The sequence below is a fragment of the Fundulus heteroclitus genome, chromosome 20, assembly GCF_011125445.2.
Source record: "Fundulus heteroclitus isolate FHET01 chromosome 20, MU-UCD_Fhet_4.1, whole genome shotgun sequence".
In the NCBI taxonomy this organism is placed as follows: domain Eukaryota; kingdom Metazoa; phylum Chordata; class Actinopteri; order Cyprinodontiformes; family Fundulidae; genus Fundulus; species Fundulus heteroclitus.
In genome coordinates this window covers 517526-534297 of record NC_046380.1, presented here as the reverse complement: position 1 = coordinate 534297, position 16772 = coordinate 517526, and the positions used below count along the sequence as shown (strand labels likewise).

Genomic DNA, 16772 nt, shown 5'->3' with positions numbered 1-16772 from the left:
ACAACTTTCTTAAAGAACCCTGTGGGTAGAACATCAAGACAGCAGGAGGAGCAACTTAGTTGTCATTTATTTATTATGATTTGAACATTTTGTTAAGATAAGTTCTATTTGGAGACAGCTTTAGTTCTGAATTTGATGTGAATGTACTGATCTTCTAATCTTTTGGATTTTCTCAGTAGAGAACTTAACATGGAGTGGAGTTCAGAAGCCAGACAACAGCCTTTCAAGTTCTGACCTGGAGATAATGGGTTTGTTTCCATATATATAATTAATGATCAAGCTGTCTTTGTGTTATTGAAAATGGAAATAAAATGTGCTGTGGATTTCGTTGAAAGACAAGTTTTAAATTCAAGACAAAATTGGGGAAGTTATTTAACTAGACTCTAAAGCATAATACATCTAAGATCGTGCTGCAAGGGGAAGCAGTTTCCTCTGAGTTTACTGATAAAACAAATGATGAATAAATCCTGCCTTCTGATTGGATGAAGGGAACAAAATAACGAAAGGTGAATGAACTAAGGTTTACAGCTTGAAGAGCTGCTTCCCTAAATATCACCTTAGATTGCTCTCAAGACAATCATCATCTAAAAACATCCCATTTAACTCACATCTGGTTATTGTTAGCACTTAGGCCCCACCCATTCAGTGGGCGTGGCCTATGAGTGACCTGACCAGAACCATTTCAACTAGTTATGGATCGGTACATATTATTAAAGTAGTCACACCCCTTGAACTTTTCCACATTTGATCACATTACAACCACAGACATAATTACATTTTATTGAAATCTTAAGTGAAAGATCAACACAAAGTAGTACACAATTGTGAAACAGAAAGAAAATTATACATGATTTAAAACTTTTTTTACAAATAGTTTCTGTTCTTTATTTAGTAGTCCTGGTGGTTGTGTTTTTCCTTCGTTAGATATTTCCCCCTATCTCTCCCTTATCTTATTCCTCATTAGATTCATTTCTACCTTGTCTGCTGCCAGTTCTCTACCTGATTCACTACACCCGTTGTTCCTCCCATCAGCCATTGCAGATTGTAATGTTGTCGTCTTCCTGGTTCCTGTATTCCTGTCATCCTGTAAGCTGTATTTTCTATTTTAATTTATTCACCATTCAACATGCGATTCCTGAGCTTTTGTCTACACCTCGGTTCATTTTCCAGAACCCAAAACTTCACAACCACTGCCTTTAAGACACAGCATCTACCATTACAATGCGCATTAAACTGAGCATCGCATTCACATACTGAATATTCAAAGCAACACAGGTTCTGATTAACAGCAGTAGGTCTGAGAGGTTCATCACATGATGACATGGAAACATCACAAAGAGCTGGAAGTGATTCATTGAGTCATCAGTGAATCATGAAGAATGATCCACGTGGAAAGACCTGCTGGACTTCAGTTTATTGATAAAAACGATGTTTAATTAATGGAAGTGTATACATCTTTTTAAAGATCTTTGTTGCTAGTTATTGATCAGTTATTCAGATGGGTTCTTTCTCAGGTCTGAAAATCATTTCAGTACAATGCTTTTTACATGCCGTCAGCCTTTTGAATCACTCCTTTCTCAGAGCACTTCAATTTTAAATTCTGGATTTTCTCCAGAGGAAGGCGACTGAAGCCAAAGGCTCTGCCCTCTCATCACTTTTCTCTGATGCCATCATAACCATGGAAACCACATTTCTTGCCAGCAATCCTGCAGCCAAAAGTCAGAGCATCCTGTAGACTTCCTCCTGCAGACAGAAAAAAGATTTACACCAGTTCAGAAGCAGACCCAGAAAACAAAAGTATTCCTCCTTCATGGTTGTTACTCTTGACCGGTCTGCTAGGACCTGCCAGAAGACATTTTAGCACAAAGATCCCAGACTGAGAAGTTTTACCATTGGACAGAGTGTAGAGGACGCCTGCGTTGAATGTGTCTCCGGCTCCGAGGGTGTCCACCAGCGTTTCAGGAGGGAAAGCATCCGAATGAAGAAGCAAACCATCAGGACCCACAGCATCTGCTCCTTTTTCTGCCCAGGCACAGATCAGGACAGCCCTGAGACACAAACAAGTCAGAACCAGGGCTGGTAATGTACATTTCCTCTCAACATTGTCAACTCACCCCTTTTTAACTCGATTGTAGAGTCCTTTCAAGGCAGCTTCAGGCGAGTTGAAACCCAAGTGACGAGCAACATCTTTGCTGACAAAGACCTGAAAAACCCAGCACCTGTTCATTAACTGCTCTGACTGGAATCATTTGAACCACTGAGTCTGCAGCTAGAACCCAGAAGGCATGGCAGAGTAAAATGAGTTCTGGTCTCGCTGGGATGGGCCTAGTAAAAAGCTGTATGTCCATGAAGCAAATGAGGATTCAATGTTTAAGCAGCTACAGACATTCTCTGTCACTTTAAATTACAAATACAATGTCAAAACACAACAGTCCTTCAATATACTCTTATATTTATGTTAGAGACAGACCATACCACATCTCCATGAGGGAACAGCTCATATAGCGGCTCTCTGGTCTTCTCAATCTCTACAGAGATGGTGATCCTTTGATGCTCAGGAAGTTTACTGTTAAACATCTCAACCTGCTGGATCATCTTCAGCTGCTCACCGGTGTTCCGGGCCTGAAATACCACAGCATTGTTACATCAAGGCCTTGCAAAACCCTTTTTGACTTTTTACACATTTTTTTCTATTCCAACTTGTAATTTAGATGTTTTTAATCCTATTTTATGTGATGGATCTCCACAGAATAGTCTAAAATATTCAGTAGAAACATTTTATTAAAGGCCCCAGAGGCTGCAGCACCACTAAGCAAGAGGGCTCACACCATGAAGACCATGGAGCTCTCCAGAGAAGTCAGGGACAAAGTCATTGACATTTCCAAGTCTGGGTGGGGTTATAGAAATATCAAGATCTTTGATGTTTTCCTGGAGCACCATCAGATCCATAATTTTCAAATGGAAAACACACAGTACCACAGCAAGCCTGCCAAAAGAAGGCCACCCACCAGAACCCACAGACCGGGCCAGGAGGGCATTAATTAGAGAGGCAGAGCAGAGGTCACCCTGCAGAGCCTGGAGGAGCCAGTAATGGAGGCCCACAGGACCACAATTATCTGTACACTTCATAGAGCCGGGCTTTACTGAAGAGTGGCCAGAAAAAAGCCTTTACTTAGGGTTAAAAATAAGAAAGTCCATTTGGAGTTTGCCAAAAGGCACGTGGGTGACTCTCCAAATTTATGGAGGAAGGAGCTCTGGTCAGAGACTAAAACTGTATCCAACATCTCTGTCTCTCTGCCTCGCCAACCTGTATAAATCCTTCTGTCCCTTTATTTGTATGCTCTGTTTGGCCTTAGCTACCTCTGCCCAGGGAATGACACAACTCTGCCCGTAACTCCTCATCCATAACTATCGCAGATGATCCAATAGCTGCTTCTCCAAGTTGTAGTGAGTCTTTGTTTTATGAAAAAATAATGTTTTACTTGACACAGTTTTTTTCACCATATTTAAGTGGGAAACTCCGCCCACCCACAAGGTTAGAAGGTGGCATAGTTAGTAGGTGGTCTTTACATGGCTGCTAGCATCTGGCCATGGTTATGGAGGTCTTAGGTTGTTGGAAGAGATAAAAAGCCTGTATTGTGCTAAACATAAGGAAGTCATTCATTATCCTCAGTCCTAAACACCATGTCATAAATCTTAGGTCACGGGTCACAGGGTGACATCATACTGCAAGTGGGAGGGGTCTACAGGGATGGACCACCCATTCCCACACAATCCCACACATTCACATATGTGGGATTGGCCTAATCAAAGTCCAGACCGCAATCCACTAGAGAATCTGTGTTTAGACTTGAAGATACCTGTTCACTAGTGAAAACCATCCAACATGCACCTTTGCAAGGCACTGCATATACAGTAGATCATGCCCAGTAAGCACATTTAAAGTAGAAAACCCCAGTAAAGCTGCAGTCATGAGGAGAAAATATTGGCTGTAAATTGTATACAGCGAAGAATCTTTCACCAGAATCATTTGAAAAAAAGAGAACAATTTAAAAAAGATTATAATGTTTGAAAGATTTGTTAAAGAAAAGCTTTATTTAATGACTAGACCTCATTATACAGAATTTTTGCTTTATTCAGATTAATTTCAAGTTTTTAAAGTTGATTTGGAAAGTTTGGGTTAGGGTGATGTTTACATTTCAAAGGATCACTGGTTATGTTCTGCTGGTTGGTACTTTTCTCACCTCCCAGTGTATCCACTTGAACTGACCAAGACTGATTTTGGAAAAATCCTCCGCCGTTACATCAGGGAGATCCCTGACAGATAGAAACCAAAGTTTAGAGAGTTCTCTTCAGGACCAAGGACACAGTCCAAAACGTCATCTGTTCCTCTGCCTTTCAGGTCAAACAGCCTTTCAGTTCTGAAACTTGGACATGGTGTTCTGGTCTGGATTATTTTTATAATTGGAAGAAGTTTATCACAGTCGGATCAGACTTCAGTCTGTGAATTTCACAGATGAACATTTTCATGAGCTTCCTGTTTGACCTGACAAGCTTTATTGAGGATGTAAAGTTTCTCTGGGTAAAATTAAATTAAATTAAAATAAAACATCAGTTAAAATCAGAAGCGTTGAAATTAGACTTCATGGACTCGTGTGTTTATTACAAAAGGTAAAAATCAATCTATCTGAATAATATGCAGATCATTTTAAGATTAAACAGGGAGAAGATGTAAATGAAGAAGTTCAAAAATGAAATTAAACCTTGATGCACTAACAGATGGTCAGATCTGACTTCTAAGGCCAACAGTAGCTCTGCAAGAGTAGAGAAACATGTTCGCTCTCTCAGGACTGGAAGAACATCCTTCTGCCCCTGTAGAAGTTGGAAGTTCTTGCAGCTTGTCTTTGACATATATTTAAGGTAGAACTTTCTCATGTAGGGGTGTCTTTGACAAAAACTTTGTGTTTGTTCAGATATTTAATGAAGTGTGCTTAATACATTGACAAATCCTGCAGCAAAATATATCTATGAGGACTTCTCAGGAGTTTTGGACTTTAATTCATGTGAAGAATCAAATATTTATGGTACACATTTTTAAAGCTTGGCTAAGCATACGTCCCTTTCAATGCAAATGCAGTGCTATATAAAGAAAAACTTTGTGTGGCCCCTCACGCAAACTCTCACCCATGCATGCGTTTGTTCATTTTGGAGAAATTGGTGAAGTGGTGATCTGCAGCCACACTGCATCGCTGTTTGACTCATACCTTCAACAGAGCTGATCGCAAATAACGTAAACTTACTAAATTTAGAAGAGCACAGTGCATATTTACTGCGGTCATTTTTGATTCGGACAAATGTTTAGGCACAGCTATGCTATGTCTGCTCATCATCAGCTAGTTTGGCCTTATTTTGCTTTAAAGTTGCTTGCAAAATCTGCGAGTTGTGGGTTACGACAAAACTCCTTCTGGTTATTGTGTCGTGCAACAAGAGCTATTAAATGTGGTATTTTGAATCATAGGCCAGTAATATGTGTGTGTGTGTGAGTATATATATATATATATATATATATATATATATATATATATATATATATATATATATATATATATATATATATATATGATCAAGGGTTTGAATCCTGCATGGGATATATGTACACAGTGGGCTTATAACAACATCAGTGATGGTCCGTGGGTAAGACCATGAAGGCTAACTGCCTGTTATCTCATATATATGATGAAAGCGCATAAACAGAGAACCATACTGGCTCGGAAGTTGCCCAGACAAACAAGGTCTGTGTCAGGTGTTGAGAAACCAGGACATTTTGATGATAAATGGGATACTGGAAAAGGAAGACAATGGAACAACTGAATGGGAGAATATCTGACCTAAGAGATAAGATCATGGCTAAATTAGGAGCATGTCAACCCAGACAACCACTTGTGAAGCTGAGTGAAGTGCCTCCATAGGATCTCCTAGATGATGTGAATACAGCACTAAATACAATCCTAACTGTGACCATCACAGAGAACATGGAGCTGATAGACCAGGGGTCATCAACCTTTTTGAGACTGAGAGCTACTTCATTAGTGTTGTCATACGAAGAGCTACCTGCACTGAACTTTAAACTAGAAGAGTCAGAGTTCACCTTAACTTAATAAAAAATAATACCTTTTTTCATGCCTTGTTATAGATATTGTCATTTTTAAATCTATATAAATGCAAGTGTGATTGAACAAGAAGAGTAACGTAATAAAATAAAGTTTTGGTTGTGGATTGTGTTTTTTTAGAACAGGCTCACCACATGTGGTGCCAAACCGTGGCTGCCAGACAGAACAGATACACAAAGGAGATAGAAGCCAGAAGAATAAACAGGCTGTTCTCACTGAACCAGCTAAAGTGTGCTCCCAGTGGCAGGGTAATAACACACGAGCCAACCCAACAAGCAAGGAGACTGAGCAATACTGGAAAGTGCTGAACCCCCTCGGCCAAATAATCAACAAGTCTGGCTATGGATACCGACTCAGAAAGGGGGCCACTATCAGCCACCTCCTGTAGGAGATCAAGCTGCTAAAAGTCAGCGAGACATTGACTCTCTGATCCACACCACCAGGATCTACAGAAGGGCTGCAGAATGTCATTCAGACTGGAGAAATGTGGCCAGATAGTGACAAAGAGAGGGAAAGTAATTCCACACAGAGGGAGTTGCACTCCAAGAAGGGAGAATAGCAGATGATGAATAGAGCTGTAAGTACCTTGGAATACTACAATCAAATGGTAACCATGAAGAGGCCACAAGGAAAGCAGCAACAGCCAAATACCTGCAACGAATAAAGCAAGTTCTGAGAAGTCAGCTCAATGGCAAGAACAAGGTCCGGGCAATCAACAGCTATGCCTTGCCAGTAATCAGATACCCTGCTGGGGTAATAATTTCAATTCGATTTATATACCGGACAACCACTAGTGGACAGTTGTCTGCATTGTTGATGGCTTTGCAGCAATCCCTCATACTGAGCATGCATGAAGCGACAGTGGAGAGGAAAACTCCCCTTTAACAGGGAGGAGAACCTCCAGCAGAACCAGAACCAGGCTCAGTGTGAACGCTCATTTGCCTCAAGCTGTACTGTATATTATGCTTTATTTTAGAGTAGGGGTCCTGCTTAGGAAGAACTGAGAGATGTACATCTTTCAGTTAAAATGTTATTGCCATTAAATGATTAACATTTTCTGCAGTGAGATTTAGCATGTGTACTGAGCAGGGTGGGTGGCTCTCCATCTCTCAAGCTTGGGTCCTCTACCAGATGCTTGGGAGCTTGAGGGTTCTTCTTAGGATCTTAACTGTTCCTGCGCTCTTCTGGACTGAGATGTCTGATGTTTCTCCAGGTTTCTGTTGGAGCCACTTCTCCAGAGTGGGGGTTACTGCCCCGTGTGTCTGATGACCACGGGCACTACTGTTTTCTTCACCTTCCAGGCTCTTTCTAGTTCTTCCCTGAGCCCTTGGTATTTCTTCAGTTTCTCTTCCTGATATTTCCATCACTGGGGATGGCCACACCAATCACAACGGCTGTCCTCTGCTGCTTAGCAATGATCACAATGTCTGGTTGGTTGGCCATTACCAATTTGTCTGTCTTTATCTGGAAGTCCCAGATAAAGACAGACAAATCTTAGCTCTGTTGTTCTCCACCACCTTGGGAGGTGACTCCCATGCTGACCTGGGGGTCTCCAGTTGGTATTCTCAACAGATGTTTCTGTCCATATGTATTCCTTCCCTGCTAGTATCCGACAACCTGTTGTGAGATTCCTGATGGTTTCTGGGCCTCTTTGCATTGCCTGCACCTGGGATCTTACCTGATCTTGTAGATCTGGGTCTCTATTGCTCTGGTGCTCAAGGCCTGCTCCTGTGCTGCCATGATCAGAGCTCCAGTGCTGTCCTTCAGTCCAGGCATCTCCAGTCACTGGTAGGATTTGGTCATATCAGCCACTTCAGCTACCTGTCGGTGGTACATCCCATGCAGGGTTTTTCTTTCCACCATAGTTCCTTCAGTTTCTTCTCTTCCAACTTCCATTGAGACATTCACTGAGAGCTTCATTCCTTTGGGGCCGTCTTCCTGATATCTTCTTGGAGCTTGGATGTTTCCTCTTCAATGGTCGTTCTGATGCTCACCAGGCCTCTGCCTCCTTCTTTGCACCTAATGTATAGCCTGTGGATACTGGATTTGGTCTTGAATCCATCATGCAACATCCACCTTTCATGTTTTAACATCAATGGTCTGGATTTCCTTCTTTGACAAACTTATTTGAGTCTCTAAAAGTAGAATGGGATGCAGATCTTTTAGCTATCAGGCTCCTCTCCTGTGGAACCAACTCCCAGTTTTGGTCTGTGAGGCAGACACCCCGTCTACTTTTAAGACTAATCTTAAAACTTTCCTATGTGACAAAGCTTCTAGTCAGAGTGGCTCATGTTACCCTGAGCTACCTCTATAGTTATGCTGCTATAGGCTTAGGCTGCTGGAGGACATCAGGGTCTATTTCTCTCTCTCTGCTGAGTTCTCCTACTGCTCTCCAATCTGCATTGTTTGCAATTACCATCTAACATAGAAAGTACTCCTGGGTCAATGTGAGCTTCTGTGCTTTCTGTGTCTCTGCTCTGTCTTCTCTAAGCCCCAGTGGGTGGAGGCAGATGAGCGTTCACACTGAGCCTGGTTCTGGTTCTGCTGGAGGTTCTCCTCCCTGTTAAAGGGGAGTTTTCCTCTCCACTGTCGCTTCATGCATGCTCAGTATGAGGGATTGCTGCAAAGCCATCAACAATGCAGACGACTGTCCACTGTGGCTCTACGCTCTTTCAGGAGGAGTGAATGCTGCTTGGAGAGACTTGATGCAACCTGCTGAGAATTCAACTTTTTAAAAGAGCCTTGAGATGACGTGTTGGGAATAGGTGCTATATGAATGTTGCCGTTCTGAGCTTGCACTGTGCATGTCTAAACATCTGGGCAACTCGAGCAAAGGTGACGTCATTCGCAATTAATCCCATTCCACTACATATCAGACTGGGTCAACTTTACCTATAAAACACAATGTCTTTTAAAATATGGCATAGAATCCATACTAAAAGTGTTCGTACACTCAAAAAAGGAAATGTCGTGCGGCAAAATAAAAAAAATAAATCAGTTTTATAAAACCATGTGCACCACACCAGCATACAATTTTCCAGCTGCACGTGAACATCTGGTACCAGATTCCTCCTCAGGTTCTGATCTCTACACGCCCTGATTCAACCAGAAATTGGCGACGCAAAACAACATTGCCTTTCATGAGTTGTTATTCCATGGTTAACAATCACATCCACAGAGAAAAAGAAACTGACAGAAAAATGTTTATTAAATGTGTAAATCCAAGCCAAAAGCACATCCACATAAAAAAAAATGTTAAAAAGTGAATTTGATTGCTGTTTTAATTGTTGGATGACATACTCACTGAGCCATGCTCAGTGGTGTAATTGCTCTGAGGTTGTGCATCCCAGATCATCACTGAGGAGAGAGGGAGACCACCAGTGTATTTGACTTTACAGCAATTAAAGTAATTGCCTTGTCGCAATTATCTGCTAATCCATGTGGAACACGTCACCCTGGTGATCACTGTGGAGAAGAATGTGATGCTTGAAAACCCAGAGGGAATGCAGTGTGGACTTTTCATTTATTTGAAAGGTCCTTATGTATAGCAGTGGTTCACCAGAGAAAGCATGAATAACACTGTGGTTTTTGAATGCTTCTAATGAAGTCGATCTATGATTAAAGTCTGATGTAGAGTGAAAGTGAACGTCTGAAAGGAACCATGATGCAGTCTGGCTGCAATTCAGCACTTCACCATCTGTGGCGCCAGATTCCCGTCTCCAAAATGAGCGTACGCCTGGTCAGAGTTACCGTTCACCCTGCTGACATCCCAGCAGGGTCAGAGGAACGCACATTTTATAGATCCCAACTTTTATGTAGCAAGTGACATACAGAAGGTTTACAGGTTTCTGTTCTTTCCACCTTAAGTACAAAATTTCTTAGACAAATTTCTCAGCTCCTGCAGAGCAGGATCGGCCTTTATCATATATTCAGGATGTGGGCAGAGTTACTTGTATGAGTTACAGAGTTACTTGTATGTCTCAGGTTCAATTCTGAGTTATTACGGTTTTATAACATGTTCATTAGCAAAGATATTTGTTATCAGATCAGCAACTGAACATCCTGACGTTAATCTGATACAGTAATTATCAAATTAAACCCAAACCACTGCAGACACTCAGCTGTAGGATGTGAAAGTTAAGAAAGAAAACAACAAAAACAATCCAGACATTGAGAGGACACTCACAGCCTGATGTAAATACAGCAGCAGATTAGTGACATCCTTAAAACCAATTGAAAATCAGACACTTGTGGTTTTGAACCTGTCCTCATACCTGTCACTCTGACTTCGCTCTCTGGATGTTTTCTCCTTCAGAGCTGCATTGTTAAGATCAGAACTTGGTAAAAGCGTTTTTCTTACTCTGTCAACATGGACCACTACAGCAGGATCTGACACTATCCACTTTAATTACTGTTTTTAAGAAAAAAAGGAATCTTCTTACTCAACTTGCTCTTGTTTTTAAGTTCTATTTTATTAGTTTATCTAATTGAGTAAATTTCTATTTACTTGAATGTCAAATACCAAATTTAAATTTTTTTTATCTTGTCATTTTCTCTTCATAGAAGGTACACCTGGTCTGGCGTTCTGTTAGCTGTGACATCATCAGGGGAGGCAGATCATCCTCTATTACCATCTACCATAGAAAGTACTCCTGGGTCAATGTGAGCTTCTGAGCTTTCTGTGTCTCTGCTCTGTCTTCTCTAACATAGAAAGTACTCCTGGGTCAATGTGAGCTTCTGTGCTTTCTGTGTCTCTGCTCTGTAAAGATCAGATGATGTGTGTTGTGCATTGGCGCTATATAAATAAAACTGAATCATGTTAGAGTCAACACAGACACTAAAGCCATAGGATTTCTAAAACACAACATATAACAATAAGTAGTATTGTATTATTTCAAACTCCCCAGAGGCTGATCCTGATTCTGCATCCTGAGGCTAAAGCTGAGTTCTGCAGTGGATTAACCCAGATTCAGTTCTCAATGATTGTCTGGAACATGCTGAGCAGCGTTCACTAAATACCTCATCACTGTTGCTCTGCTCACTCTCAGCACAGACAGGTGAAGAGCTAAGATGTAATTTAGAGTGCTCAGGACTGACATATTCAGCTACCAATCAGACCAATCAGAAGCTATATCCCTCCTATTTCCTGTTTTGTTCAGAAAAGGATACAATCATGGGAAAAACATCTACGCTTCCATTAGTTAACAGAGAACGTCAGTCCTCAAAACCACACTCTATGAAAGTCTCTTGTTGTCTGCTCTAGCACATCAAGGTGTTAAACCCAGGGTTAAACACATGTATGTGCCACCCTACCTGTATAGCGCTTTAATAAGTCCAACGACCCCACAGCGCTTCACAGTCCAGTCATTCACAGCCTGATGGTGGTGTGCTATGCTGGCAGCCTGACATACAACGGCGCCACCAGGCCCTCTGACCACCGCCAGCAGCCAAGGACACAATGACTGAGATGGTCGGAGCAGGGGATCGAACTGGCAACCCGCTGGTTTCTGGATAAATTCCCTAACTCCTGAGGCTGAAGATTATTCCCAGAGGTGCTGGTGAATATTCTCAGTCATCCAGCTCATGATCAGTACAAAAAACAACAACTGGACTTCTATTCTGAAGCTGAAAGTTCAGTTTTTTTTATTATTCCCAGAAGGAAAACATCTCAGCAGCTGCCAACCTTCCCAGGAATGGACGTCCCGCAGAGTCAGAGCAGGAAGCTCAGAGTAATGACTGGAAGAGCTCCGCCTCAGACTCTACAGGCCTCAGTTAGCGGGCTAAAGGTCAGCGCAAACATTGCATACCAACAGTCAAACATGGTGGTGGAGAAGCAAAAGTTTGGTCCAGCAGAAACACGAATCAAGGTGTTGCTGAGGCTGCTGAACTCAGAGGTATTGCTGGTGAAGGAGGCTCTATGTGGCAAAAGATCAGGGAGTAGGACTGTTTTCCCATGACTGTACAAGTAGAAACTGGAAGCTCAGTTCTGGTTAGGGGACCAGCAGGGGACAGAACTGTCAGGATTTGATCAGCCAGTGCTTTCTGTTGCTTCCACGCTAATGCCTGGTGATGAGGTGCTCAGTGAACGCTGCATGGTGGGAGCGGACCTCTTACGTATCATAGAGGAGGACGGTTCGAGATCCATTGGATGGACAAACCACACAACATGCACATGGAGTTTGACCTTTGATCTGCCAAGCAACTGCTGACACATCAATCGCTCGCTGTAAGAAGTCAGCCATGATGAAACTGACAGAGACAGACAGACAGGAAACATGAATGTCTACTTCAAAATAAAAGCTCTGATGGAGAGAACGCTCAGGTAGACCAAACAGCTGGGGTCCCAACAGGTCAGCCGCGATTATGAAGCTGTCAAAACAGAGGCGGTTAGTCTCACACACACACACATGCAGGAACACACACACCTGTTCATATGCAGGATGGTTCTGCTTCCTGTGCTGATGTTGCTGATGACCACAGAGGCTGGAGATATGCACTCAGCATACTCAGACACCAGAGATACGTCGATGCTGAACTTCTGAAAATCCTCCAAAATAAAGCTACAGACAGAAAAATGATCAAATCTGCTCTGAATTTAAAATAAAAAATCCAGACCCCGAATGGTTTCCATCTCCTCTGTCCTCAGCTGTGCGCCAACCAGAGCAGGTGTTCCCTGCCAGAGGATGTCTGAGACAGAGGAGACAATTCAACCCCGTGAAAAGTCAGAGTCCACATCACTGCGGCTCATCAGACAGATTTTATGTAATTCTGTGGATTCAAAGGTTAACTAACCCCTAACCCTAATGGCAGAAACACACCAAACCCCCCGATCCGTCTGATCTGATGGAAAATCGCCTAGTACCAATTAGATCTGGCAGAAAGCTACGCAGCATTTTGATGAGAAATCCACGTGTCAACAGGAAGAGAGACAACGTCGTCAAATAGCCTTCCTCCACCATATTTATGTGAGCTGCTTCAGCCTTATTGCCCCCCCCCCCCGACCCCTTAGATCAGCTGATCAGCTGCTGCTGAAGATCCCTTGCCACTGAGAATCGGACACGCCTGCTCTTTTTCTGTTTCTAAATATATTAAAGACACACATTTAATCCTTTTAATAGTGGACACAAAGGCTCAAAGTGCTGTTTTTGAAGGACTGGTAACATCTACCAGGGGACAGAGCTGGTGATGAAAGTAATATGATTAATTATAGGCCAATTAGTATATTACCAGTGTTTTCAAAGTTGCTTGAAAAGTGGGTTGCAAAATAGTTAATGATACATCTTGAAAGTGGCCTGACTCCTTTACACCCCATGCAATTTGGGTTTCGTGCCCACCATTCAACAAAAACTGCAAAAACACAAAGTAAATAAGATGCAATTTCCAGCCTGGTTTGTCCCCATATAGGTCTGTCCTGGAAAACACACAGCTCAATAAATGACCAATAAAACATTTGAATAAACTGTGTTCTTACCCATGGCAGGAGCTCAGAAGTACAGCAAACATAAGAAAATTAAACAGTGATTATCCTGGTGGTTAATTGCTTGGTGGAGCAGTAACTTTACGTTGACTGAGGGGTGCATTTATGCTGGAGGAACTTCAAGAACTTGTTGCACATACTCTATCTTACGAGTCCGGTGGTCCTTAGAGGGAGCCTCCACGCAGACATTAGGGGAGAAAAAAACCTGTACGGATCCAAATGGCGGGTAGAACGAATCGGATGGTTTGGTGTGTTTCAGCCTTAATACTGTTTTAGGTTCAAACTTAAAGAATTCATTAGATTAACATGTGTCAAAGAGTAGAAATGCATCAGATGAACTTCAGAGGGCTGTCCTAATCGTTTTAGAACCTGCCGAAAGGACCGAGAGTGGAGTTCAAGAGAAACCTTCACGAGGACAGGAAAGTAAGGCAGGTTCTCTCTAAATCCATGTACCAGACTGACTACATCCTGATGATCATCATGATTCCTCGTGATTTATTCAAACAGGAACACCGTACATGAGAAGAGTGTTTCCACCTGAGAGAGCCGGGTTCAGTTTATCCGTTCTGTTAAGCTTCTTTATCAGCTGCCATTAGTCTTGCTGTCTTATAATCTCAATTCCACTTGGTCAGTTAGAGTTTTCAGAATGGTTTACTATTAACAAGCCAGAAGACCCGAAATTCAGCCCGGCATGGTGTTTCATTTTAGAAGATTAATTTATAAAATAAAGCATGCCCTAGAGCAGGAAATACTCTGCCTGCTCTGGGCTGGGGCTCACAGACGTTCTGTGGCAGATCAGCGTAGGTGCGCCATGACCGATAGCGTGATTCCAAAGGCTTGACAAGATTTGTGGTAAATGGGCACACTGGTGTCGCAGCAGGTAGTGCGACCCATGTACAGAGGCCTTAGTCTTTGACACGGTCGACTCCGACCCGCGGTCCTTTGCTGCATGTGTCTTCCTGTCAGCCTAGAGCCATGAAAAAAATTCCAGGTCAAAGTCCAGAATGACTTGAAGCAAAATTAGGTTTCCAACAAGGGCAATGTGAGGACAGGGAAAGCCAGAAAACAAGATCCTGGTCTGATATATGAAAAACTGCCAAAAAAGAACATGGACATTTACTTATGAACAGATTTTCAATAGTCTGGCACTGGCTGACTGGGGTAGTCCAGTATATAAAGGGGAAGGACCAGGTGAACTGAATGAGGCTGCTTATGCAGTGACAGAGGAGTAATCAGATTACTGGGTCCAGAGGCAGATACGTAGACAGTCAAACCAGAAAATGAAATTTACTTCTGTCTTCCACCATGTTTTTAACTGACTGGATTCAGGTGTAGCAGAATGTCCCAGCAGCCTCTCTGTTCTGAGCCTGCTGCTAAAATGGACCCCAAGCCTAAAACATCTGTGGAGGTCAGGCTACAGCGGCTCAGATGACTGAACACCACCGTCAGTGGACAACTTGGAACCAGTCCTAAGTGGAAACCAAACAGTTTGAGGCAGGATACACGCTCTAAGCTAATTATGGTAATTATGGTAATTAATTATGGTACATAACTGTCATCTGACTCAGCTCTGATTGGTTCATTCTCTCCTGAACTGGATGCATTGATGCATCCAGGGCGACTGTGGCTTGATGGGTTGACTAGTTATCTGGCAATCAGAAGGTTGTGGGTTCGACTCCAGCTTCCCCTTGCCACATGTCGATGTGCCCCTGGGCAAGGCACTTAACCCCAAATTGCCTACCGAGCTGCGTCTCGGTGTATAAATGTGTGCACGTTAGTGAGAGCGACTGGGTGAATGTGGCTATAGTGTACAGCGCTTTGGGTGGTCAGACTGGAAAAACGCTATATAAGTTCAGTCCATTTACCATTTGATTGATACTCACTCAGCCACCGGACCTGCAGCCAGCGATCCCATGAAGGCACATGGAGCTCCTAGCAGAGACAGCACCGTGCACGAGTTGGAAGCGTTTCCTCCACGCTGCCATCGCTGCGACAGACACCTGCAGGCACACAGTGATGTCATCCACACCATCAGCTGTGACACTGACTAAAACGAGACGGCTGATCTGAGCCAGACTCAGAACAAGCCTGATCAGAAAAACACATCAGTCTGAAACCCGTCAAACTGGAGGCTGACATGCTTCTGCTAAATATGATTGTGTCTGGATCCTGATTAGACATAATTCTGATTCAATGTTTGAATCCAGATGCAACAAAACTGAATGGACCAAACTTCTCCTTCAGCTTACGGAAGAGAGCTCAGGCTTGTGAACTGCAGAAACCTTGATTTTCCCCCCAGTAACCAGTTAGACCAGCAGACCTGCTGCCAGACAGAAGCTCTGGGTTGAGATCCGCGGTCTGACAACAGGTGGAAACCTGGAGCAAAGATCAGTCTTTGTTCTGAAGCTCAGCTTTATGACCTGTAACTGTTTTACAGGGAAATATTTGGCCTTGCCAAGCTGATAGACAGTTACAGTGAAAGCTAAAAGTCTGAACCTGATGGCTTCCTGCAGCTGTGAAATAACTGATGCGTAAAACAAACAACCATGTAGTTGAACACACACCAGGGCTCAGACGACTGAAACAGAGTCAGCAGAACCACCTCAGAACCTGGTGATCAGCTGCAGGCTCTGTGTGCATTAGCCTTTGTGCTAACCTGCTGTCAGTGTCCTCCTCTGGGTACTTATCCACCACGTTTATGATGTCCAGACAAACCAGACCCACACACAAAATCTTCTTTTGATCCTCCATCTTGGTCCACACACGCTGGTTTCAGTCTGTCTGCCACCAACACTCTGGACTTTGAGACACAGATCATCATCATCAGATTAAAGTTACAACATTTAGATACATTACTTCCTGTTGGTAGATGCTACAAAATAAAGGTTTCTAACAGCAAGTCAACAAGTCACAGTAGACACTACTTTTCACTTCCTGGCATGCGATCTGCACAGAAGTACTCTACTGCCATCTGCAGGACATAATGACAAACACGGTCACTTTTCTTTTAATTGCCGAAGCAAATATGTCTATTTATTTATCTAGAAGGGACAGACTGCAGGCTGGACCTCAGCTCGATGCTGTGACTCTGTGGATGAGCAACATAAAGGCCGGATTAGACTGGA

The 16772-nt window shown here is 42.8% G+C and overlaps 1 protein-coding gene across 4 annotated transcripts; it reads right to left on the bottom strand.

Moving 5' to 3' along the window:
* Nucleotides 1-55: 55 nt before the first annotated feature.
* Nucleotides 56-16515, bottom strand: khk (ketohexokinase). 4 transcript variants are annotated; one of them, XM_012852722.3, is made up of 9 exons: nt 16304-16515; nt 15531-15647; nt 12596-12730; nt 12285-12419; nt 4245-4317; nt 2476-2622; nt 2115-2203; nt 1891-2048; nt 56-1743 (listed from the first exon to the last, which is right to left on the bottom strand). In XM_012852722.3, exons 1-9 carry the CDS (start codon nt 16396-16398, stop codon nt 1652-1654), a joined length of 1041 nt encoding a protein of 346 aa, XP_012708176.2. In that variant the 5' UTR covers nt 16399-16515; the 3' UTR covers nt 56-1651. The 4 variants fall into 4 exon arrangements, with proteins under 4 accessions (XP_012708176.2, XP_012708178.2, XP_012708179.2 ...); XM_012852724.3 differs by lacking the exon at nt 12596-12730 and having other exon boundaries at nt 16304-16514; XM_012852725.3 differs by lacking the exon at nt 12285-12419 and having other exon boundaries at nt 16304-16513.
* Between the last annotated feature and the right edge of the window lie 257 nt (nt 16516-16772).

Coding starts and splice junctions, on each gene's coding strand:
- khk (XM_012852722.3), bottom strand. CDS start 16,398: ATGGAGGATCAAAAGAAGATTTTGTGTGTGGGTCTGGTTTGTCTGGAC. Junction 12,420..12,595: donor ACCATCCTGCATATGAACAG/GTGTGTGTGTTC, acceptor TGTCTCTGTCAG/TTTCATCATGGCTGACTTCT. Junction 1,744..1,890: donor CCTCTACACTCTGTCCAATG/GTAAAACTTCTC, acceptor TTCTGTCTGCAG/GAGGAAGTCTACAGGATGCT.